Genomic DNA, 27,876 nt, shown 5'->3' with positions numbered 1-27,876 from the left:
ATATCGTAAATGCTTACGATATACACACAGAAAGCGCCATGTAACGCCGACAGCAACTGAACTGTGCTGTCGCTGTCGCTGTTGCTGTTGCTGCGACGCATATTGAACGAACCGTGTGAACGGCGCGCCGCAAAGCGACGTCGCGTCGCAGCCGGCGCGGGCAGAGCGCTTTTTCGTTGTTTGGTCTCGTGTGCGTTCTACGTTTTGAGTTGTTAGTTGCGTTCGAACTCAGTCATAAACGAACTGTTACGAGTGATGGAAGAGTCAATACGCTGCCTGCAAGCAACAAACCAACGCAAGCAACAAATACACCAATAACAACAACAGCAACAACAGTGACAGCAACAGCAACGGCAACAATAATCGCAACTTGTTCAAAAGGCAATCGGAAACTGTTTTAGAATCGAGCCAAGTCTTAGTTCAATTCGCTTGACTAGTCATTCCACCTGGTATTCACTTGAATACCTGTACTAATTGTTGCTATTGTCGTTTGTGTTGTTGTTGCCGCCGTAGACATTATTGTCACTGTTATTGCTGCTGTTGTTATTGCTGCACTTGCCATTTGTTTCGATTTTTTTTTTTAATTTTTTTGCCGTTCTAATTGTGCTTCGTTCATTTTTCAATCCAAGCAGTGCTAAAAATTTAAACAAAACTATATGTATTTTTTTTTTTTGTAAAAGTTGATAGCTTTTGATACCAACAGCAACAATAAGAATTGTTACAATAATAAAAATAAAATATATATGAAATCAAACTAGCCAAACACAAGTGAAAGCCAACATCGTCCCTTTAGTGTTCATCTGTGTCTGTGTGTCTGTGTGTGTTTGTAAGTGTGAGCGTGCACTCCTTCCGTTTCCGGCATTCGCAACAAATTTTTGCCTAAGCCAGTCAGTCGAACAGAGGACAGCCACAGCGAGAGCAACAGACAGAGCTACAACAACAACAACAACAACAAACGCGCGCGCAACAATCAAACGCCCACGCACACGTCCGCCTCGTGCCAATCACCCCCTTCCTGCGCGTCCGTCTCCTCCTCCTCCGCCCGAAGAGCCCACAACGGCAGCAGGACAAAGTCGTGACAGCGACATGCGAAACGCGTAACAAAACAAAAAATAAATAAACACAAATACGCAACTGCCAATCCATGATAAAGTGGATGCAGACCGAGAAGTGCTAGCAGGAGGACTGTGACAAGGAGGAAGCCCACAAAAAAAGTAAGTCTTTCAAGCTGGATTCGAATCGATAAGTTCAATTAGCCAGGCTATCGATAAGGCATTGAATGGGATCTATAGCTAAAGCATACGGGAATATATAGAATACATGATTATGGATATTTCTCAATTGTTAATATAACGATAACGATAACGATAAGAATACAGCAGTTAAACTTCATTGCAGATGAATCGAAAAATCTAATTTGAATTACAAGTTGAATGAGTACTTGAATTCGAATTCGATCTTCTATTGGCAGTTTCGAATTCAAATTCGAATTCGACTTCAAAGTGGAAGTTAGAATTCCTATTAGATTTTGACAGGGAACCTTGAAACATGGCTTACTTAGTTCAGTTGACCATAACTATCAATTGATATCCACTTATCGATAAAGCCATAATCCTTAATATGTAGTTCACACCCAAAAAAAAAAAAAAAAAACTAATTGAAATAATCTCCAAAAACGCAATCAAAACTTTGGTCACCTTCTCGTATTACCTTCATTACACACAAAACGTGTTCAGCTACTTACATACACACCTATATACGTATATACGTATGACTATCGGACATATAGACACGTATTTGTTTTCACATTTCTTGGTCTTCCATTAGAAAGACATTGGAATGTCCACTTGGTGTGCGTCTGTGTGCGAATATGTGGATGTGTGTGTGGGTCTTTTGCTTAGGCACCTTCGCTTTGCCAGAGCAAAACCCATAAAAGTGCCACAAAAAAAAGAAAAAAACTACAGAGAAGAGGCAAAAGATATATCGCGCTGGTGAGTGTTACGAGTCAATTGCAAAAGATGGAATGATGAAAATGGAATCGTTAACCGCAGGGCTGACAACGTGTTGGCAACACGGATACAAGTAAATGGGCCACACACACACACACACATATATACAGAGAGAACTGGGTCACAATGATCGACTTGTTAATGAACGTTCAGTGCTGTAAAGTGTTGGCAGTCTTTGGTTTTCTTGAGGGCATATTACATAGCTGCCACTCTACAGTGTTGTAAAGTACAGTACTAGCAATACCATTTCATACCATCCGATCAATCAGTTAGGCTTCACATTTAGAGCACACATCGAAGTACATCAACAAAAACGCTTTCAAAACTCATTCCGATTGAGCTATTGATGTGAATTTCTTTTATAGATTTCTACGCCCTTCCGCCGCATTCCATAAATTCCCGATTTATGTCATTTAGAAAAGCATTTATTTTTGGAATATTTTGAGCGTTTCACGAAATGCATTGTTGACATGCGAGGGTTGAAAGAGCCGTAGCCGCTCTAATGGTGGTGTGTTTTGCACTGACCCCTTGGGTGGGTGGTTGGTTTGCACTAGGCATGGACTACAGCTGAGCATAGCTGACTGCCTGATGCCCTGGAGCTATGGCCTATGTCTGCCTGAAGTCGTGATTCATGCAACTCGAATTTGACAGTGGATCAGACGTAACTCCGACCCAGGTCAGGCGGGCAACTAATATGCCCACACTCACGTTCACTGCGCGGTGCACACCAAAGACGCTCAGACATAAGGCATAATATCTGCATATTCAGCGGGCGAGTCTATTGAGCTAATGAGGCGGCGACCTCGCCCACCGACTGCAGGGACGAGCACAGTACCCCATCGACTGGGGCAGACCAAAAAAGGGGGTGGCTGCGACTAACGGTACTGACGGCCGCGGCACAACCCTCTGCACTGCGAGGCTGACCAAAGAAACGCGCCAGGAAAAAAAGCACACACACACACACACACACACACACACACACACAAAGAAACAACAACACAAAAAACCAAACCAAATCTCACAACTAAACCACCTAGCACCAGCGACCCCACCCAAAGGCAGACGTCAGCTGTGGATCACTCACAGAAATGCTTGAAAAATTGTTGATGTTTTGTTTTTGTTTTTGTTTTTGTTTGTGTTTTTGTTGCGGCTTATAAGGTCACCCTATTTTCCCATGTTTTGCCACGAATACCCTGTTGCGGGGCAAGTGTGCAAGGGATATACATGCATGCATGTGTATGCATGTATAAGCATACATATATACAATGAGCTTGCTGTCTGTAGTCCATGAATGCGCTAATACACAGCTCTTTACAGGGTATAGGGTAAGTGATGTGAGCCAGGGTATCTTTGGATATTATGTGCTAATCTGAAAATAGCATTAGGAGCCTAAGATCATGATCGTATTACGATTATAGAAATACAATCGAATATCGTTTCAGTCACGACATTGGCCATAAGGAGTATTCGCGAGTCTGGCTATTGGTCTCGCCTTTGGCAGTGATAGATTTATTGTCCAGGGTGTTTGCGTCTTGTTTATAGCTGCATTTAAGCTGCAAAATGTGTCCATCTGCTGCACAGTTGCACTCGGTCTCATTTCCATTCCCATTTCCATTTCCATTCCCATTCCCATTCTCAGTTCCAATTTGGTATTCGCTGCCAGCTATTTTATACAATTGCATTTCCGGTTCCCAATGTGGGCGCCGTCTCTCCAATGCTCGCACAGATCTGCATCTGCACAGAGCGAAGAAAAATAAAAAAAAAAACAAACAACAAAAATTAAAAAAAAAAAAAAAGACGAAAATTCTATCTTTGTTTTTGTTTTTGTATATGCTCCGATCCGCAAGTCTGCGATGAATGTGGGTGCGGTTTATATATGCATGTCTCCCCATCTCTATGTCCCCCTCTCTCTCTCTCTCTCTCTCTCTCTCTCTCTCTCACCGTCTGTCTGTCGCTTGTTTCTAATCTGTCATCGGACACTTTTGTGCCACTGACAATTACAACAATCATAAATGCACGCCGCATTGATCGGGCCCAGCCAGAAGATGTGCTCGCCGTTGATGCACAATCGAAAGCGTTTTATAATGCTGCCACATGTGGCAGGGCAGGGCAGGGCAGGGCCAGGCGCTAATCTTGCCCACATCAATGCAAACAGAAATTAACAAGCGAGCGCTAGCTCGACTGCCCCGTGCCCGATTCTCCATGTGGCTTGACCATAACTGGGCAGTTGCTGTTGTTGCCACAGTCGTTAGCCATCAAATGTTAATGGCATTAAGCAAGCTTTCGTACTTGGGCGACTTGGGTGTTGGTGTTAATGCTACCGGCCACACCAGCGACAATTCTCGACTGACAGGGCGGCCAGCCACGGGGGAGGGGCCGGCAGCGACATCTAGCAACTGCATTAGGCGTCACTTGGAAATGGCCATGGAACGGCAGCGAAAAGCGATTGGGCCAACATCGTGGAAGCGACGTTTTATGTTTGCCGCGTCGCTGCATTTTTGCGGTTTAGGTTGCATGCAGGCCATCGCGTTAATGGCCAGCGCACATTCTGAATGCCTAAGGGCCGCAGCACGCACAATGATACTTTCGGTGGCCAGCATTGCTGACAGCGTTGGCCAGAACGTTGCCACACAACTGCACTCACAAGCCAAATTTGTTGTTTGGCCAAAATGGATTTGCCATATGCATGTCCAACAAATCTCTCGGGCAGGTCTGGTAGATTCATGAATAATGGCTAGTAGATCTTGTTTGTGATGCGGCTTAAACACATTTTGTCATACATGTACATCTAATATTATATAAAGCAATTGAAATATAGTTATATATATCTAGTAAGCAAGCTTTCAGATACAAATGCCTCTCTAGCGTCTACTAGATGTATCTTTAACAATTTATAAATTGATTGGATGTATTTGAAACTTCAGATACAAATGTATCTCATAATGAAATTGTAAGCATCTGACAGATAGATATCTGCAAGCAATAGAAATGTAGTTCTGTGTAGTAAAAGATACTCAAACAGAGGAATATATATAAATTTAAAAACTAAGATACAAAAGTATCTCATCCCGAAAATGTATATATATGATAGATTGGCATGCTACAGATAGATGGATATATGCAAGATAATGAAATACATATAGCTCTATATTGTAAAATATACTCAAATGGAGGAAAAGATACAAATTTGAAAACTAAGATACAAATGTATCTAGAAAACGAACTTTCTGAAGCAAATATATCTCAGAAACATTAAAAGTATCTTTCACCATTTACATATGTAATGGATGTAATAACAACTCTAGATATATATAGATATATATATATATATATATATATATATATATGTGTACCTCATACAGAAACTAGTTGTATCTTATGTATAGATATACTAGATGTGTTTTGCGTTTCAGATGCAAATGTATCTCGTACTGAATTGTAGATCAATCATAGATTATAGACAATACATCTAGTATTTAGTGTATCTTAGAACTCATGTAAAAAGTTTCTAAAATATACATAATATATTTAAGATACAGTTTGCAAAAATATTTACTTCACAAAACTGAGATACATTGCGCAATATACTGCATTAAATAGACTACTATCTTCAATTCATTTGCATCTAAAATAAGATGGATTCTGAAATGAATGTTTACTTTCGTGCTACAGACATTTTGCATATAATATATGATCTGTTGTGTATCTTAGAAGCTACTTAATAGCAAAATGAAGCCACTGCGTGTATCAGATACATTTGTATCTCAGACTAATTGCTGTCGGTAATATTAAGATATTTTGGATTATATTTCCAATCAAAGCGAAGATGATGCCGAAAGTAACTGCTCAGTTTCATATATAGAATAGAATCAGTCAAAATTTTGAATACTCGGCGATACTTAGAGCCAGCGGCTAGCAGAGGCTGGAGCACTGTTTGTTTTCGCATGCATTCTGCACGCACTTCGCAGGCAATTTTCTGCTGGGTGCGTTTCGCTTGTTCGGAGCAGCTGGCTGAAATAGCTGAAATGGCTGAAATAGCTAAAATGGCACACGACCTCGCATCGAAATCCAATATACGAGCACTCGATTAAAATGTGCGCAGCTAGCCGCTAGCTGGATGCACTTGCAACGCGGCTATGCCACACGCGGCTCCAACGCCTCAATGGAAGCGTGTGTGGGGCGAGGCGGTGCGGTGGGTGGTGCTGACTGTATTTTTGGCCAGCAGCCAGCAGCAGAGTGTGGCAGCTGATTAACTATAACAAATGATGCAGCATACGCGGCATATGTATGTAATTAAATATATGCACGTATGTATATAGATACATGTATTTATTGTATGTTTCTCATATTTAGCTGGCGAAAAACTCGACTAGTCTGGAGGGCGTCTGACCCTCATCAATCTGTCAAGATCGCTGAAAGCCAACTTGATTTTTATACGATTTATATAGCTAGCAGATATCGAAATAGCATAGTCCCACCTCTCTTCCTTCCAGCCCATCAGCCACTCCTGCCATGCTCGCTCTCACAGATGGTCATTGGATCGTGCGTGCTTTTGCTAATGGAATTTCCACTTGTTCGATCTAGACATCATTTCAAGGGCAGCCACCATGATACCCTGGCCTGATTGAACTAAATGGGGCATAATGCAACCGTCTAATATTTTAAAGAAGTATGAGTACATCTATATAGATATATCTTTATTAATAGATCAAATTAATATTCTATCGCGACAATTTAAAGTATTTTTCATAGGTATCTTCTAGTCCATCTCTCCCAAATTCACGAAAATCATAAAAATCTAGTACGCTTTGTTTATAATACGTTTTTATATTGTTTCTCGTTCCAGAACGACCAATTTGCTAACAAAAAGTCTAAAAAATCAACTGCTGCAAACCGAATGACTGATTTTTCTGAACATTTAATACTTACCTCCTAACGAACTTTATATCAATCTTATCAATCAACGTATATACCTATATATATGCGAGAATCTCGAATCAAGTACATTTATCATAGTTATATAGGACGTCACGCGGAACGTAGTAGTTAGAAGTAGATAGAACTTTGACAAATATCTTTAGCTATACGAAAACAACAACAAACAAAACAAAACAAAGCAAACACAAAACAGAAAAAAAAGAAACAGTGAAAGAAACAGTGCATCCGGTTGAGTCGAGGAGAGCCGAGAGGAATGCAGCGCTGTCCCTATCTACATGAGATGCGCGAACGTCTACTGGATCAGCCAAGGGAAACACTGCAACTGGAGAACATGGAGCGAGCCAATTTGCTGGACAACCGCCAATCGGCAACCGAGTCGAATCAGGTCGGCACTGTGGTCAAGGTAGGGGCTGTTGGATGTACTCGTTTCAAGGATTCAAATCATATGCAATATAAAACACTCATACTCGCACACTCACACACTCACACAGTCATACATTCGATTCGAGTACAAATTCAATTTCATTCGACGATCTGTACAAATTCTCAACTGAAGTTGATCTAAATGATTCGCTTGTAAATATTGCATATGAGTTACACACACTTGCATACCGATATACATGTATATATACATGGAAATATATGAGAATATTATATATTTGATATGTAAATATACATATATATTATAATAATATCTATTGTAAATTGCCTATTAGTTATATATGTATGTATATGAAATGTTTACATTAATCCATTTTTGTTTGAGCTTTCCAATTTTAGAAAAGTTCAGTTTACCATGTGATATAAAAAGCCCATTGATTGATTGATTGATTGACCGATTGATTGCTTTATTGACAACTCCAAAGTGTGATACGATCAAAGATAACAAAACGAAAAAAAAAAAACTACTCAAATCAAATTTAACCAAATCCTTGCACGAGTAACGGAACGATTCGCCCTTTACTTTAAGTTTTTCAATATTAAAAAGAAATGTATATAAATATATATATATGTACATATAATATCTCTAAACAATTATATATATTTATATACATTATTGAAATCAATTTTAATTTCTCTGGCAATAAATTGGAATTCTTTTTAAATTGGTTTTCCTTTCCGATTTGACATGGAAATGCATGCACTCCAATTATAAATAGCTAATTATCTAACCAATCTGGACGCGTCATTCACAGTGAGAGGCGGCTGCTCCTCCATTGTGAATGAGGCAATCTATGCTGACATCATATTTGTGTTTAACTCTTTCGCTGTACAAATTCCAATTTATTGTTGTGGCTTCCGAATTTCGTACATGAAAATGGAAAAATCTAATCGAATTATTTCTTCTCCCATAATCAAACCAAAATCTAATTAATGCAGCTTCAAGGCGATGGATATCATACGAGCCCCGCCCACCAGCGAACGCCGCTGGTGCCGCACGATTTAGGCGAGGATTTCAATTTGGATTTCGATGACGACTTTCCGATCGACGCCCGACGACCAAAAAACGCCAAGTAAGTGTGTTCCATTCAGACACTCGCTCTATATACATATATTGAGAGATATGAAAAACATATCGATTTATGCAATATCCGAGCTCCCATTGCTGCCCCGCTCTGTGCTAAATGTGTTTCATAATATTTAATCAGCAACATATAGCACACTATGTGTTTCATTATCGCTCCACATCATCCTCTATATATAAAGATATTTCCTCTATATCTGCTCATATTTGTTTATCATTTGATTTGCGATTGTCATTTGAGGCTCGCCCGCATTAATTCATTCTCATTCACCTCCAGAGAACAGTATAGACCCTATTGTCCCAGAGATCTTGTACCTCTTAAGTACTCGTAGTCCTCAATCAATCAATCATTTAACTAATGCGCAAGAATCCTTTGCAGCGGCAATCATCCCCAGGTTCTGACGAAACCACAGAAAAGGTCAGATTTGGTATACAAAATTATTAAAAGAAAACACTAAAAAAATTATAAATTTCCATAAGAATCTATTTTAAATTTAAAAAAAAAAATACTTAACTTCTTTTAGTTTCTATCCAAAATCTACATATCCTAACTCAAACTTAATCTTCTAGCCAAGTACTTTATTTAGTTTTTACCCACACACTTAGCTATGAATAGATCTATTGTTGCATTGTGCTAGCGTATAACCCATAGAAAGCACTTGAACTAACATTGGAAAGCAGCTAATCACTAGACATAGATCCCTAATGTATTAGCTATATATAAATATATATTTATTTATGCATATATATGCATATGCTTAACTCCTCATCCGCATTAGCGAATGTCAAATATCATGGTTGGATTGTCATCTGCCTGTTCTTTGGCAATCCGAGCGATTATAATGTCAATGAACTAATGCCACACAACAGGCACATTGCCTTACATTTCCGATTATGTCGGCATTGTTGAGCATCATACTCTCGCCTTCTCTTTCACTCGGTCTGTCTCTACTCTCAAAAAGACAAAAAGTCAGCGTTTTGGTAGACAGAAGTACATATAGAATTGTTAACACAATGCCCGGCTGCATGTAAGTTGAAGAAGTTGCAAACAAATTACGCAACTCGACAACTGCCGGAGCAGGCAACCCGCCAAAAAGCACGCCGAAAACGCCCGCCGGAGCCCCCCGCGAGGAGTCTATGCTAACTGTGCCCCGGGCCTAAGCTGTCAGCGAGGCATGCCAAGATCTGTGCTCCACTGCTCGACTGCTGGCATGATAGCAATTCCCTCCATCTGCCTCATCCACCCCCTCGCCTAAGCGCCTTTTGTGACTTGGGTGTCATTGTACGGCAGCTGCCTGGGACATGTTGCCATAAAACTATCAATGCTGGGGCGGGGCAACATTTTGGCATAAACACTTGAGTGTTAAGTTTATCAAGTACAACGGAAACAAGTTGCCGAACAAAACTTTTAGTTGATAAACGAACCTGTTAAATTGTTATCCAGTCAGCTCCTTTGACCGCCAGCTGCTGCTGCTGCAGTCCTTACAATAACAATTAGCAGTGATCGACTCCACTCATTGTTGTTTGATTGCTACTCATGCAGCTAGGCACCGATTTGGTTCGATAAACTCAGAGAAAATTGATGTTTATCGATATTTATCGATACTTTCATTAATGTGCTTTCTGCCCCAAGCATCATTTTGGTCCCCTCAATTCAATTGATATCGATTGACCTTAAGGAATATCTATTTATTTTAATCGATTTTTATCGATAGTAAGTTCTTTACTGTTTCAATGATATATATGTTCTACTACTCAATGATTTACTGCTATTATCATAGTTTCTTAGACTAAAAGAGTATGGTATTAATCGATTTTTATCGATAATCAACTCTATTCATTCAGTTACCAGCCTGTTGCATGTTTTTTTGCTTTGTAGCTAACATTTACAGTATCGATTGAAATTAATCGATATATCAATAGCAATGCCGTAAGCCAACTCCTTTCATATTATTCCCAGAGCAGCTTCATTGGTTACCGATAATCGATAACGATTTGAGCCTATCGCTAATATTGGCATCAATTCATCTACCTGAGTGTGCGACCCAACCTTGTCCCAATTATCTATTTGCCACTGGACTATTTCTAGCTACTAAGCCCTTGGGCAAAAGCGATGCATGATTAGATAAATGCGCACAAGGTTAATGATTCCGCCTTCAATTAGGCAAGGCTTTTGCCATTAAACAACTCACCTGTTGTTCCCTTTTACCTTTTCTTGTATATATATATATATTTTTTAATAGTACTCCTGATGGGCGTTGATAGCTATCAAGCCTAGACGCTTAGGCAATGGGGTAGCAAAAACCAGAAGCTATAAATAACATCAGCGCTCAGCCCTCAGAATCCACCCCAGCTCGTGTCTCCTGCTGCTAACACAACATATGCTCATTGTCATCGGCAGCCTTTTATGAGAATGAGCTAAAAAAAAAAAGAATCAATTTTTAGCTCTACGTAACTAACCACACCCGGAACTCTGACTCAATTAGTTTATGCTTGATGTGATGCCTTGATTACAAATAGGGTTATGCTCAAGGATATCACGTATGCGGCTTAATTAGCTTCGTATAATAGTTACGCATAGGTCGAAATGTCATATTAATATCACTACTTAATTATAAATATAAATTATAAATTATGTTAATTGAATTTATATAGATGGAAAGCCTGTCTATGTAGCTCTAGGGAGTCTTAGGGGTTTTCGAAATAAAATGTCTACTCTATCTTAGCTTAGATCCTATATCAAATACTTAAAGTCTTCAAAAGTAACTGCTGTTTACTATATCTTATATAATACTGCTTGAGTGTTTAACTTCCCTAGCCTGGTATATAGCCCCTTTAATTCTATATCTGTAGCAAAGTATTCTAAGAACCCTCTTCAACATAGAGAGTCCTTATCATTTTCAAATTGCAAGTAGCCTGATCGATACGGAATTCTTATAGCGTCCGCCCATAGAAGTATAATTATCACTTGACCTCTTGTTCGACTCGGGTCTTTAGGGTTAGGCAACCGTGTGCTCCATTTTCATCGGGTTAAGCCTATGGCTGGACTGTAGCTGTGTGTGGTTTTTTGAGATTTCCCTCTCCATCGCCATTCGGTCATTCAGTGCACTGCGGCGTAGTTGTTGCTGGCTCGTGACGCGACGCAAATCCTTTCCTGCCTTTTGGCCAAATGCCAACCCCTTGGCGAACGACATACCCTGCAGCAAACGGTCTCGGCTTATCACAGGCCACACACCCCTCGAGCAGCGAGCAGCGAGCAGGACCTGGCTGCCGGCTCGCGCCACGGCGAAGCGGCAAGCAAAACAGAATGCGAGGTTGGTTGTTGTGAAAAGCGCACAAAACAAAACTACGCAAAACACACACGAAATACGAGCTGCGAAATACGAACACGAAGCGACGGCCCGACCAATACTTACGATATTCGCTGCTTGCGAAAGGAACTGCATGCAGTTATATTGACGACGGCGTCGCTGCTGCTGCGTATATCGTAAGCTCTGCACAGTGGAGCAAATCTCATTAGATAATGTGGCCCTTTATTTATGATGAATTCATCTAGTTCGTGTCTGTAGATGGCCCATAGTTAGCAGAGGTGATTGCACTAGCGTTAACCATCAATGCTTAGCTATAATGTTATCGCTGCTTGATTAGAGTGCCATCGTTTCTCAACTGCAATGTCACTAGGAGCAGAAGAAGAGTATTCGGTCAGTTCAAAAGGCAAAGCAAAGAAAGAATCAAGATCAAATTGAAATAAAGCCCAACGCAAGTCAAAAGATATTCGCTTCATTTGACTATTATAGTCTGCTTACATAAGATATTACAGATGTCAAAAATTGGCTTGATGTGACTCTCTCTCTCTCTCTCTCTCTCTCTCTTTTTTTTTTTTTGATTCGTTCAAAGAAAGGATTTATAATTCAAATATGTACTATATGTATATACACATACATCAAGATGACAATGGCCCACAGTAGATTTATCACCTGAAGAACTTGAATTTTGTTTCCCTGAAAGACTTTTTTATTACATAAATATATGTAAATACATTTGCACACATATATGAAGCTTTATTGAAAACTGAAGATAATAACTCACAGTAGAGTAACAGTCTCTATAAATTATATATAAGCTCTAACTATTATTTACCAGACTACCTTAGTTTATGTAAATAACTTCTCCAATCTATAAATTAACTATTATTTAGTCTCCACTATTATTTAGTCTCATTTCATTCATTAAAATTTCGTCTAATTTGTAAGTTAACTCAACCACTGTGCTTACTTGTAAGGCATACAAATAAACCCTAATACACACACACACACACACACACACACTCAGACATGGGCACAGACGGCCAAGCCCGCGGCGAACGTTCGTAATTGAGTTTTGGGCTGTTGCTTTTGGTTAACTGACAGCCCGCCTTTTGCCTTCTGCGCCGCTTCGCCTTTGCTGGGGACTGCACTTTGAAATGGCACAATCAGCCTAGTGGCGGGGGATGGGGCTGGGTGGGCTCAGCCTCGTTATGCTTGGCCTGCGCCCTGCAACATGGTAAAACAAATGAAATATGCTTCTTCTCTTTTTTTTTGCAAGTCCAACATAAGTGACCTGCTTTTCAGTGAAGAGAAAAGAGTAAAGAGTTTTAGGTATCAAAGTCAATTGGTGGGAGATCAGTAGGGTACATATAGCTGGAGGTGCATCACAGTGGCCGTAAATCAGCAATCCATAATCTCAATGAGCAAGCCAAAAACAAATGGCAATAAGCGTGCACGGAAGCCAGAGCGATAAGCCACTGAACCACTCAGGCGAGAGCCAAGCACCGAGATGCAAGGGCTGCAAAGGCGGTGCTACCAGCCGTACTCGCACCCGCACCCACAACCGCCCTAGCAGCCGCACAGCGTCCGAGTAGCAAATCTGAAATGTAAACGGAACTAAAACGATTTCGAGCTCTGGCAACAAGCTGGGCAAGTGGACTCCGAGGCTTAAAGAAATCAGAGCCAAACAAGTCATTAACATTCCAATCACAAAAAACGAGAGAAAATACAAATAATAATAATAATATGAGAAAAAGAAGAAAACCAGAGGCAAATAAAGCGCACCATGAATGGCAAGCCCGGCTGAGTGGAAGCGGGACAGAGTGCGTGAGAGCCAGAGAGAGAGACAGAGTGAGAGAGAGCGATGCTCACAGGGATGCTAAAAAGCAAGAGGTAAACGGCAAAAGCCATACAAAAAAGAGTGCGAAACTCTCCTCTCTCTCTCTCACACACACACACACACACGCATACACACACACACTCACACAGTGTGTCCTACTTTTTGGCAATCGACGTGACGTTTCCCCAACGTGCCGCGAAAGGCTTCCACAGCATTCATGCTGGCCCTGCATCCGCCAAAGAGAGAGCGAGCGAGAGCTGCAGCCCAGCCGGAGAGTGCTGGCGAGCGAGCGGGATGGCTAGCGGCAGACAGAGATGGAGATAGTGCGAGCGGGCCACACAGATTCGGCGCACAGGGGCGGCTGCTGCAGAGGCAGACACCGACAAACACAGGAGCTCAGCCCGAGACGAGCCTTTTCAGTTGTAGTTGGATAGTAAAGGGTCCTGGACGTGTTGTGTTCAGCGCTCGCAAGGTAGACACACTGGCCACTCTATTCAATTGTGTACAAGTCACAAATTCACAATCTAGCCTGCCTCTATACAGATATATATATAGATATGTGTATATATATAGAGGCAGATTTCTATAGAGACATCATTTTTTTACATTTATTTTTTCACTGAGCTGTGAAACATTGTGAACAAAAGTGCCGAAACACAGAGAACAAGAAACAAGTAAAAAGTGATAAATAAAGTGATAAATACTAAGTTAACCGTTAGCTGAGTGGCTCGTATGAATTCGAGAAAATGCGAAAACTTTTTGTGATTTGCCAATGGAAAAAAGCGGAAAACCTCTTGAAACAATTTGCAGAGCTGTCTTGGGCGCGCTAAAGATTTTGCTGTTGAAAGTCTCTCCTGGTCTCGATAGCACCGGGCAGCTATATACACAACACACACGCACACACATACTCTTGGGCTACACAGCATAAACAGCGCTTGGCGCTCGATGAGAGCGAATGCGCAAAATTTACTCTTCAAGTTAGTCGAGCTCCAGCCACAGCTTCAGCTTCAGTTTCAGCTCCAGCTAGAGCTTTATGCTGTGTACATAGCACACAAACACATATATATCTATCTATATATATGCATACACACACACACACACACACACATACTTACAACAGCAGCTCCAATTGAGTCTTAGTTAATAATCTCACGCATTTCGTTTCCCCTCTCGCAGCGGAATGCGAGAGCGAGGGTTGAATACGCTGTCTGTGTTGTTTACTTGCGTTGGCTGCGTAGAAGAGAGGTCACTAGGTCGCTCCGGGACGCATTCCAAAGCACCAACAGCTGCAGCAACAACAACAACAGCAGCAACAACAACAACAAGGGCCACAGTAATGCTCCAAGTGCGGCTTAAGTTTTTGAGCAGAGCTCGCGCACTTTTTGGCCACGCCTCAGCTGCCCATTTGGCAAATGCATTTCAAATGCGTTCCACAAAATATCAAAGAGCACAACATACACACACACACGCGCGTAGGGAGAGAGTGAGAGAGTGGGAGAGCGAGAGAGCACGAGACAACAAAAGAAGTGTTGCATACTTTTGTGCTTGGCCTGCAACAGCATCTGCAAATTGTTTCATTAATATTTCACGCTACAGCGAAACAACAGCGAAGTGTGCCAAGTGATAAGGCAAGAACAAGAACAAGAACAAGAACAAGAAGAATACATATAAAAGCGTAATAAGCCAGTGAATAAAACGGCAAAGCGAATTCTATCGATATCGTTTATCGATATCAACTGAGTGAACAGCCAAGGATCAGCAGCAGTCAGCCACAACGGAGACCGAGACGGAAACGGAGACTATGGGCGGCGGTGAAGTGAAGGTCGCTACCGTCGATGTGGAGGGCGGCGACAATATGGCCACGCTGCCGGTCTCGCGCTCCCACACCGCCGGCAGCACCGACAGCGCCGAGAAGAACAACGCGGCCAACAAGGAAATGGAGCTGAAGAATGTTATGCCACAGCCGTTGCAAAGGTGCGCACAAACAGTGATAGAGAAAGAGAGAGAGAGAGAGAGCGCAAGCGGCTTGGCAAGAGAGCGCTTGATAGTAGCAACGGGACGATGGGCGAGGGGCGAGGGGCCAGAGGCAGCGGCAGTGACAGCTCTCTGCAGTGGGTGGGCGCTCTAAGGTTCTCAAGGCCGCCAAAAGTGCCAGGCCCTCTGTTATGTAGACACACAGTCGCATACACACACACACACACACACACACACCTACACATCTATATATGTTTCACGTACAGCAGCTAGAGATACACACATCCCAAAAGAAGAAACCTACAAATCCAGTATATACATATATCCAGTAATATATATATATGTATATATATGTTGTAGCACATCGAGCTGTATATATGTATACTACAATCGCTTCTATATGTATGTACTTACAACTAAGTTCCTAGTAATGCCATGCCGAAATGCTAGTACAAGTGCACCGCAAATCCAAGTCCCGAACCCGAAGCGATCTATTGAAAGCACCCCATGAAAGCAACAACAAAAATCTCCACGCTGAATATCGTAAATGTCGTTTTTGTAGTCAATTTTAACGAATAATTTCTGCAACAATTGTCGATTGTCGATTTGCAATCGATTGTCAATGATCGATTAACGATTGCCAATTGCCGATTGCCGATTGTCGTCTTATAGGGTTTGCTACACGTTCAAGCCAAATCCAAATAAGCACAGTTTTATGCCAGCGAAAATAACGGTGCAGGGCACATATCAAACAAATCCGATAACGGGACCAATCGAACTATGGTAATATACAAACACATATTCCGCCCAACAGCCCCCCATTCACACAAAACTCCCCTGAATACGAGCGATGCATGCATATCTAACGTATATGTATATATATATATACAATATACATATATAGATATATCTTGATATGTATACGCATATGCTAAAGTCGGCCTGCCATCATTTTACAATTCTAATTGGATATACGATATATGTATATTATTTTCATTCGCGGAAATGAGGCTGCAATCCAAATACATGTAATACACACAAATGGATATTTCGAGTGGTGCGAGCGGGTGGGCTTGATGTTTTTAACTGGGTCACCGAGTGCAAATGAGTTACATGCAACACACAGCGCTGCACAGTGGCACAAAACTGCAACTGTAAATGCAAAAATGCAAAAGCCGATTGCAATCTAGCTCAAATATGTTCATAGGAAAAGCAACTACATACCCAATGACAGTTAAAAATTGCACTAGGCTAATGGGTGCGACGAAATAATTTCAGGCAAAAAATATGTCGCAAAAAGGAATTAGAGTGAATTGAGTAAAAATATATACATATTTAGCTGGGCTTCAAATCTAATTCAACCCAATACAGATTATGAGTTCTACAAAACAATTGAACTATAAAATCTATCATAAGAAATATTAAGAATGAGTAAACATAAATATTTAGTGGAGCTTAAAGTCTAAGTCAATATACGTATGTAGATTTTAAGTTCTGCAAAACTACTTCAAATCCGAAGTCTGTCATATTAGCTCATGAGTTCTACCTAACCTTATCAGATCTAAAGTCTATCATATTGGAATATTAGTAAATATATCTATTTGCAATAGTTACGTTTCGATTCCTAGCTCAACGAATGAATATGCGATTACAAAATGTTTATAGAATATCGTAAATATTGCAATTGCTCTCAGTTATCTCGACTAGTTGAGACCACTGTGCAAGCGCTATCTTAAAGCCAAAGGAGCGCGTAAAAGTCCGTTAATTGGCATCGAATATCGACAGCTGAACTGGGCACAGTTGCTGTCTGCTAATAGCTAATTAGGTATGCATGCGACTGGGTTATGCACTCGAGCAGTCAAGCATTGCTCTTAAGATGCATGAGCACACACTCACACACACACACACTCACATAGATACTGGCACAGTGAATGACACCAATTATAGAGCCTACTTACTGTTAACTAGGTAATTGCCACAGATATATCAGCAAACACTAGTACAACCAACACAAGCACAAGATTTAGGACTGGGTCAACACACACACACAAGCATATTGTGTAACACTCACTCACACACACATACACACATGTATCGTGCACACTTGTAGGAAATGGATTCAATGTGATAGCTCGTCTCTCTGTATGTCAGTCAATTAATGTAACACTCTGTTGACACATTCGCTTTGACAGGACATCGCTCTTCATTGTGACCAGCTTGGTGTATGCGATTCTCCTGATTGTCGTATGCATTGCGTATGTGATCAGCGATGTGACCACACACCGACTGCCGGTGCTCTACTACGAGACGTTCTTCACATACCTATACGGCACCAGCATACTCTTCCTGTTGTACGTCTTTTGTTTTTTGCTGCAGGGTAAGTTTGATACAATATACATTTACGTATTTCTGATGTGGCATATCCTTGATGGCCTGATGTCCTTGCAGAAAGCTCTTGCTGTAATGGCGGCAATGGCGGCAGCAAACCGAAACCCCCAGCCAAAGAGAAGAAATCGAAGAAAACGAAGAATGCAGATCCGGCCGATTCGAAGGATGCGAAAGGCTCTAAGGACTCTGGAAAAGCTGGCAAAGGCGCCGCATATCAGGTGGGTGCATTGTAGATATAGAATATAATCCGAAAGAAATCGCACAGATGGTAAAGGCTGTCAAAGAGGCAAGTTCGAGTCTCAGTTGCATTTCTTATATACGTTCATGCTCCTGACCTGAGCCCGGAAATTGCTCTAGGGTCAGCAACCTTGAGTCTTATGTATACGTATATCATATTATAAACGCCTCCCTCTGCAGCTCTCATAGTTTTTGGTTTATCTGCAGCCAGAAAGCGCTGTAAGCAGTTCGAACTCTGGCCTCAATCTAGATGGTTTTTACTCATATTAACATTCATGAGCCTCTCTCTGCAGTTCTCATAGAATTAGATTCACCTGTACAATGAATAGAAGCCATTGCAAGGCGAGCAAGTTCGAGTCTCAAGTGCCTCTATTTATATTTACATTAACTGTCAATCGCCTCTCTCGGCAGTTCTCATCATTTTGGGTTTATCTCCACATGAAGCACAAATTGAGTTATTGCATCAAGGCGAATTCAGTTATGCTTCATATACGAGCGCTGATTCATGCCAGGGCTAATGAGCCGCCAAGCCCATTGTGCTGTGTGGAATATGCCACATAACGACAGCGAGTGCCACCTCTCAATAGGGCACATTAACGGCTCGTCGTTAATTATGTGACGACGCTTGCCAAGTGATAAGGCCACATCAATTAAGCCGAGCATGCGAATTCGTACACATCATTATCATCTCCCCATATAGACATAGATTTATACGTATTTGCGACCCCAAATGTACAATAACTGTTTGTTGTTGTTTCGCACGCACAGGAAGCACCCGTGGATGCCGAGGTGGCCGTCACCCCGAAGAACGTACGCAAGCGAAAGACCACGCACAGCGATCTCACGCACGGAAGTTTCTTTCTGCGCGTTGGTGCCATCGGTAAAGCATCCTCTCTTGTTCACATATATACATATATATAGATATATACATAATTGTTTATTTCTATATATAAGTACTATAAACTATATATTGCTGTTCCATTTTGATTTCGGCTACTATTGATTTGGCATAGCTTTTGGACTGGGCGCTATGATTTATATTGGCTTGGAATTCGGTTCGTTCTTTGAGATACCCTTCGACTCGCCGTGCCATCACATTTTGATCGGCGTCAATCCACTGCTGCAGATGATCTTCACCTTCATGCAGATGTACTTTATATTCATGAATGCCCGGGTAAGTCAATACAGTCCGCACTACTCGAGCGGAATCGAGCTGCCCTAGCCCAGAACTTACTGTCTAAATAAATGAGAAAACACTGTCTACCCGTATAGCTACTTACCCATCTACCTAGTTGCCTAACTACCTACCTACCTGATACTAAATACAATATATACTCTACCTACTACTATCTAATAATACTACTACTGTCGACAAACACGAGTACACACAGAACTACTATATATATCTATATGTGAAAAGTCCCAGTCCATCAACAGTCCAATTGAGGTTAGTTTTAAGTTTAAGCTTACGATATACTCGCTGGCCATGGAATGGAGAAGGCCAATGATAGGTCTAGCAGGGAATCGAAGGAGTCGACTCTGACGATTTTCCAGCGGATAATCATTGGCCCTATCCATGCTGTGAGCACGATCACAACTAAAGTCGAAGCTCGGTACGGTCATTCTTTCCCACTCCTCTCTATCTATCTCTCTTTTCCTCTGTCACTCTCTCTATCGCCCTCTCTCTCTATCTCTATGTCTCTGTCTATCACTTATTTCACTATATTTTTCGTCTGTGACGCTCGTTCGAATTGGCGTAACAATTGGCAGTTAGTTGAGTTGAATTTAGTTAATTATATATTTGATTCGTGCATTCATTCGCATTCGCATTCGCATTCGTATTCGTATTCGCAATCATTCATCTGTCACTTTTCCTTTATTTGTTTTCGCTTTGCTTCATTCAACAATGCAACAACGCAACTGCAGATCACAATTCGTATTCCACTCACATTCGGCCCATCGTCGAATCGCTCATTTAGATCAAAGCCATATTCAGTGTTTTAGCCAGATAAGTTAAGAGTTTAGAAGCTCCGATTCACAGCTATATTCAATCACATTCACCACGAAAACACGTACACGCATTCATAATTCTCACTCCTAAATCACGCCATATCATCATCAATATCAATATCAATATCAATATCAATATCATTATCATTACCATCATCACTATCATCATTATATTTTTATAAACAAATTTCGAAATTATGCAAAGTACTTAGTTTTTTAATGAACCATTTTTGTGTACATAATCCCCACAACTCTGCCCCAATCGCGATCGCAGACTAGGCCACCATTTCAGGTACGATATACAACTCATTTTCTAACTCTACTCTACTACTACTACTACTACTACCACTACCACTACTCTACTCTCTCTCTCTCTCTCTCTCTCTGTCTCTGTATCTCTCTCTGTCCGTCTCTCTCTATACCCTACGCTCATATCTATTATATTTATGTGTATATACATATGTGCGTGCGTGTGTGTGTGAGTGCGTGAGTCTGTGTCTGTGTGATATTATAATAACCATACAAGTAACTTAAGCTTAATATAAATTATTTGATTACATATTTAATTACATAGATATACATATATATTTATATTGAGAGGTTATCTTAGTAAATCATATATCTTAAACAATTATTAATAAAATACTTTTGCATATTTATTTATCGATAAATATCGCTTCGTCATATATGCCAAAGTATTGAAACTTCGTCAAGGCAGCGAAGTTCGTTTTTTCTTTTACTTTTCCAGCACCCGATTCTTAAGTTTTTGTATATATATAAATACACATGCATATATATTTGTATCTTTTAAAATATATACAACTTTTCGCCCCAATCGACTGATATACGCCTTCCCTGACCAACTAAAATTGTGAAAAATATATGAAACCTTTTCACTTTGACTTCAACCAGATTGTAAGCCCTTGTTTATCCATAGCCTGATAGTCTAATAAGCGAACCTTCCATAGTAAAAAAAAATTATTTTTGAAAATATATAGAAATCGTCATTGGATTTATGAAGTTTGAGAAAAAAACCATCAATGAGTTTTAGAGACGTAGAATACGTATGCTCCATTGAAACTCTGCATAGCTCATATATATATAAACATAGACTTTTCCGTTTGACTAGAAGATTATAGTAGATATTCGACTTTCAAGGGTCCCATTGTCTGCTATATCTTGCTGATATTCGCTTGTCAAAGCAATGTAAACTCCCTAGCGAAATTATAATTTTCCCATTTGCCAAGGCCCAGCTTCAAGAGCGCCGAAATAGCTTGCGTCCTTATGGAAAGACGGACGGACAGTTAGACGGACGCTGTACAAAACTAATATACTCATATAGCATAGAGCTTTCCTCAATGAGCGTAATAAACTAACCGGCACCGGCTCGCAACCGGCTAGCGGTAAACGCGCTTCCTTTCCGTACTCAAGTCTGCGCCAGCGCATTACTCTCTCTCTCTCTTTATCTCTCTCTGTCTTTCTCTGCCTTTCTCTCTCTCTCTCTGTCTATCTCACTGTCTCTCTGTCTCCCTGGTCCCGAACGCGCTGCGCTTAACACTTGCCTGATCGTTGTCTCTCAATGCGCATCGCTTGCAGCTCAACATCCACCGGTTCAAGGTGATTGCCCGCTTCGGCCTGATGCACGTGGTGGCCACCAACATCTGTGTGTGGATACGCACCCTGGTGAAGGAGTCGCTGCTGGAGATCACCATCTATCATCAGAAGCGCGAGGCCGATCCGGATGCCTCGTCCATTGCCCATTCGATCCGGCAGCATGCGCTGCGCCATGCCGGCACCGTCCTGCGCACCCACTCTGGCCCCAACACCGAGTTCGAGGTGCTGGACGGTGAGGATGTGCTGCCCAAGAATGTGTACAAGAGCGACAATGTGCTGTCCAAGCTCGTGCGCAACACGGTCGACGGCATTTCGAAGAGTCTGGGCATGGGCGGCGACATTAGCAGCACCAGCACTACCAGCACCACAACGACAACCACCCGAGCGCCATACACCACGCCCGGCTATCAATGGCACAGCACTACTATGGCCCGCAAGCTGAAGAAGTTTATCACCAGCACCACAGCTGCCACCAGCACCATCGGCAGCAGCAGCAGCAGCAGCAGCAGCAGCACCAGCACCGCCAGTAGCACCATCACATCAACAACCACATCCACCACCGGCCTGCCATTTGGCAGCGCTGCCACCGCCGCCGACGCCGCTAGCACGACCAGTGAAACGCCCTTCAACAGCCTGGAGCGCATCCTCTCCAGCGTCGCACCCTCTAGCCAATCGCCTGTCGATGTGTCCGCGTCAACGCTGCCCGCTGCCACATCTGGCGTCTCCTCGTTCATCGACAATCTGGTCAGCAGCAGCACCGCGCCGAGCCCAACAACCTTGGGCGCCAGCACTACCGAGAGCGCCGTCAACATTATGAACAATCTGTTTGGCCCCGGCATGGAGAACAGCTTCCAGACGTACTCGGATCTGTCGCACGAGGAGTCCAATGGCCTGATCGCCTTTGAGAATCTGGAGAGCTTGGACAATATCTATCCGGCTGCGCTGTCTTCCAACATTGGCACACTCAACTCCACCGCCTGTGGACGCATTGACATTATGGGTACCATTGTCTATGATTCGGCGCCCTATCTCTATCCGTTTATCATTGAGTACTCGCTGATCGGCGCTGTCGTTTTGTATGTCATGTGGAAGCACATCGGTCGCTATCCGGGCCGGCTGAATGACGAGGATCTCGAGCACCGGCTCGAGGTGATGCTATCCCGTCGAGCCGTTGCCATGGCGCAGCAGGCACGTTCCGGACGCGTCGACTGCGTTGGCTCGTCGAAGGGTTTGTTCTTTGGTCTGTTGCTGTTGGTTGGCGCGCTGATCTGCTTGATACTCTTCTTCGTCTTGGTGCGTCATCAGCAGTTCTCGCTGTTGGCCATTTACCTGGCCGATGCCAGTCACTGCATTCTCATGGCCTTTGCCATACTGGCCATCATAGTGGGCTTCATAAGGTGCGTACCAGAGGGCGAGCCTCAAATATAATTGGAGTTACAGACTCTTTCTCTCGCTATTTGAATCTTTGTTCTATCTATCTATCCGCTATCTCGCTCTTTCTCTCTCTCTCTCTTGCTTAGGGTGAAGAACTTGAAATTCCGTTGCGAGGAACAATCGAATCTAAATGACATTTTGCTGCGCATCTCAGCCTTCGGCCTGTTCACCTATTCGGTGTTCAGCATCATCGCCGGAAGCCTGAAGGTGCTGGAGAGCGAGCCCAGCCTGCTGGTGACGACCACGGGCGGCGTCGCCGTCTTCCAGGTCATCTTGCAGCTGCTCTTCATAGCCGATGTGTCGCGCCGTCGCGTCCATTTGCCGGAACATGATCGCAGCAAGCCCGGACGCCAGATCGTCACCTTCTTGCTCATCTGCAACGTGGCCATGTTTGCCATCTACACATTCGAAGCTCAAAAAGTATTCGCCAATCCTGTAAGTAGATATGTACGTAAGCGAGACTGAGTTAAGTAAGACGATTAACGCTCTCGTTCGTTCTACTCGTTCTATTTGTTACATGTTATTCGATTCTAGAAGTATTTTACACCACGTTGGCTTTATATGTTTCTGTTATCAACTGCTCAAGCTTATCGATAACAAAGTATATGTTTTAAGACATGACAAATTTAAACTGCCAGTTAACTCGACTAATGCCGATAACATCTATTTTAAATTTTACTCATCTTAACAGAAACATAGAAAGTGCGACCTATTTAGAAACAGAGCTGTTCCAATTATTTTTCATGCAATTTATTTTCAAAATGTATGTAGTATATGGCATATAGTTTATGTATTAACAGCTCTGATTTTATTGCATGTTAAACTAATTCTTTTGTAGTATTTCAAATATATTTACTTTAGGAAAATTATATTATGGGTGCAAAATTATCTTCCAAATATCCACATGTGAATTCAATTATATTTTTACCATTATCTTTCACATAATCATGCTTAAATTCCATTTACTCACTAGCTTCTGATATTCTTATTGGAAGAAAATAATGGAAACTTAATAAATCACATTCCACAAATGCTTAAAAGGCGCTTACTCGAATAATTTTAATCACTGATCTTGGATCCTCTGTCCAACTGTCTTACAAATACGTTTAAGCAAGAGACATTGCTCATATCCAATTAGAGGCCCACATGTGTAAGACAAGTGTCATGGATGTCCTCCAATTGAAAGTGCAAAGCAAATAAAGTAAATGCCACGGCTGATTTCCAATCGGACGCAGTACATACATACATACATATGTATGTTAATAAATGCATTTGACTGGTTGGCTGCGAGCCGTAATTTAGTAAACACATGCATATATACATATGTACGTATGTAGAAGCCATGCAAAAAATTTGCAAATAACGTTTAACCGAAGAAAAAAATCATGCTCACTCGCTCTCTCCCTCTCTGAGCAAGAGACTTCGGCTCTTTTCGTTTTCCGTTTCTACTGAGCGCCTTGAGCTATGCTCTTTTAACGAAGGTCGTGTAGAGAGTGAGAGACACGATTGACGTTCGCAGAGTGAGTGAGTGAGTGAGTAATGCACTCAATGCCAACGCTCAACAGTTACTTGTATGTGTGTGTGTGTCTGTAAAGCAAGTGTGATGTCTCTTTGCTAGAAAAGAATGTAATGCTTAGCTTTATTATTGTTGCTCGTCTATGCTCTTTGATCTATGTACATATGTATATTTGTTTGCCTGTTGTTATTGTGAATGTTCATATTTACATACACACATAACAGATTAATATGCCAACTAATTGAACTCTGCTCTCCCACAATACACAGGTGCAATTGGATTTCTATGGCTTTGTGCCCTGGTCGATCATACAGCGCATCACACTGCCCCTCTGCATTTTCCATCGGTTCCACAGTGCCGTGACACTTGCCGAGATCTGGAAGACCACCTACAAGGCGCGTTTGGAGTAAGCTGCTCCCAGCTGTTGGAGGGCTGTAGGCAAACCCACAAATGAGAGGTTATTAAATGCACCAAAAACATAAAAAAAAAAACAACAACAATATGAATATGAAAATGAAAGTAAGAGAGAAAAAAAAATTAAAAACAAAACAGAAAGAAAGAAAACCAACAAATTATAGCGAACCGAATACTGCGAACAAAAACATTTAAAGTTAGTTTCTTAATGCATATTATATATTTAAAAACAAAACAAACAAACATATTTATATATACATATGTATGTATGTTTTAGTACGCGTAAAGGCTAACTAAGTTCAAAGGTAACCAAAAAAATAACAAAAAACAGCAACAAATTTACGAGTTGTATCAAAAAAGTGAGCTAAATCCCAAAGGAAGAGATTGGACCATTGTGCGTGGTATACAAAAAAAAATAATAATAATAATAATAATAATAATAAACCTTAAAGCGTACATTGAAATGTTTAAACCTTTATTAATGCTAAATACCAAATGGATTAACAACTAGCAATTATCACATAAAAACCAAAAACAAAACTGAAAATGAAAAAAAAAACGAACAAGTATTCTTTGAATGAAATTGAACAAAATTGTTGGAAATTGATTTAGGCATAAAGGGAAAAACATGCTTTGCAAATCGCTTGTTGTTTTATAATTTAACGTATACATACATACATACATACATATAGATATGTATACTAGAGTGTGCGAATATATATTAATGACACTGTTGAAAAAATGTAAGCCTCCACTACTCTATCACTCAATTGCTGTTCGAATGAATAATGCTCAAAGTCCGTTGAGTGGCGTTAAAGCGAAGCCGAACAGCTTTTGAGTGAAAGCGCGCGTAGATGTGTTGAATGCATTATTTGTCACCCACACACATACAGGCGCATACATACGGTTACGTCTAGCGAAGCACTTCGCAATGCGAAGCTTATGCATGCAAATATTTGAGTGACTCAGGATTTGCGGGATTTATTCCCACTCATTTAACTGTAGGCGGTAGATTGTGTGAGAGAGAGCGCGCCTGTATGTATGCTGTGAGTGAGGCCAGGTAGCGCTCTATATGTGTATATGTATGTATGTGTGTTTGTATGCATACTATTTTTTCACATTTATTATTATACATACATATATTTGTGACATGTCAGCTGCATGGAAAACTTAAGAACTAAGTCATAGCGTTTACATTTCAAATGCATTTCTGCAAGCAAACCAGATGCAACAATTTATTTTATTTTTTTTTTGTTCTTAGTTTAGTGTGAAGCAAATTATAATAATTATATTTATAAAATGTCAGCACATAGTATGTTAATAATTAATTTATGTACATCTATATACATACAAACATAAATGCATATTATTATCTCTCTGTCTTTCTGTTACTCTGCATATTATTTATATTTTACTATTATTTTTAACTGTCTTTGTAATTGTTTGATTTATTATCTTGTTTATTGTTTGTTATTTAAGTTTTGCTGCAATTCAATTAAAAATCATGTAAAAATAATGCAAACAAAATTATATATACATATATATACATATACATATATAGACATATATGTACAAAATGGTTGTTTACTTTTCGCGTTGCAATTAACTGAGGTACAGTTGCCTCAAAACATGGTATGCCCTGTAAAATGTGTTTTGGTTGAGCATTTTTGAAATTCATGAAACACTTTTTGTGCTCGGCTCTGCAAAAACAACAGCAGCAACAACAACAACAACAACAACGACAAAAGCCGACGACAGAACAGCAACAACAACAACAACAAACTGTGATGAATCATATTGTTTATTGACTTTGAATGGAATTTATTTTATGATTTGCATGGCATCAATTTCTTTTCTGATTTTATTTTAGTTTTTTTTTGGAAACACAAATTGGAAAAAGAAAAGAAACAAAGAATCAACAAATTACTGCGAAACATGTGCAAGGCATAACAAAAGCCAAAAACAAAAACAAAACAAAAAACATTTTTAATATTTACATATATATATATATGTATGAATATATACATATATACATATATATATATATAAATAAAAGTTTATAAATGTCCATTTTTTGATTATTAGTAGTGATGTTAAACGATTAACAAAACATAAATAAATAGTAATTGTAATAATTGAAACTTGTATGTAAAAGCTACAAAAAAAAAAAAAAAAAAAAAAAAGAAAAAAGAAATGAATAGAAAAGAAGAGAAAAACCAAAATAATGAGAGCAAGCAGAGAGTTTAAATGTCGCATATGTGTGTGGTTCGTCCGCCCCCCCGAACTCTTTCTAATTGGAAATCGGCACGCGCGAGAGAGAAGGAGAACACGTTTACAATTTACAAAGAAGCTAAGAACCATTTTTTGAGGATATGCAACGTATATCTTTAAATATATGTATACTAACCCACCAAATTCAAAGTATTTCAAATGTTTTATATACAATACGAGAACAACGCGAACGAACGAGCGGGATCGAACACGACTCGACGGTCCCGCCCCCTTTTCGAACTCTCTTTCCAAAGAAAAAAACAAAAAACGACAACTACAACTACTTATTAAACATAAAATGGCTCAAAATTGGCAACAACATATGGTATTACCTTTTGCCAAAGACCAAAACAAAATACAAAAGAAAAATATATACATATACAAAAAAAAAAGAAGAGAAA

At 40.7% G+C, this 27,876-nt stretch overlaps 1 protein-coding gene across 18 annotated transcripts; it reads left to right on the top strand.

Annotated features, from left to right (window-relative positions):
- Positions 1-159: 159 nt before the first annotated feature.
- Positions 160-27,876, top strand: OtopLa (proton channel otopetrin-like a). 18 transcript variants are annotated; one of them, XM_018108039.3, is made up of 14 exons: positions 160-295; positions 681-1,214; positions 6,856-7,332; positions 8,328-8,461; positions 8,852-8,890; positions 16,264-16,374; positions 17,784-17,968; positions 18,040-18,197; positions 18,985-19,096; positions 19,230-19,390; positions 20,501-20,518; positions 21,823-23,237; positions 23,361-23,721; positions 25,060-27,876. In XM_018108039.3, the coding sequence occupies exons 3-14, from the start codon at positions 7,201-7,203 to the stop codon at positions 25,198-25,200; spliced, it is 2,967 nt and encodes a 988-aa protein (XP_017963528.1). In that variant the 5' UTR covers positions 160-295; positions 681-1,214; positions 6,856-7,200; the 3' UTR covers positions 25,201-27,876. The 18 variants fall into 18 exon arrangements, with proteins under 18 accessions (XP_017963528.1, XP_089121165.1, XP_089121168.1 ...); XM_089265039.1 differs by having other exon boundaries at positions 6,856-7,350; XM_018108037.3 differs by having other exon boundaries at positions 161-295; positions 6,856-7,350; positions 23,361-23,709.

The sequence above is a fragment of the Drosophila navojoa genome, chromosome X (assembly GCF_054131105.1).
Source record: "Drosophila navojoa isolate 15081-1374.11 chromosome X, UAZ_NAV_1.0, whole genome shotgun sequence".
In the NCBI taxonomy this organism is placed as follows: domain Eukaryota; kingdom Metazoa; phylum Arthropoda; class Insecta; order Diptera; family Drosophilidae; genus Drosophila; species Drosophila navojoa.
The sequence above is the reverse complement of the archived record's forward strand: the minus strand, read 5'-3'. Positions and strand labels throughout refer to the sequence as shown.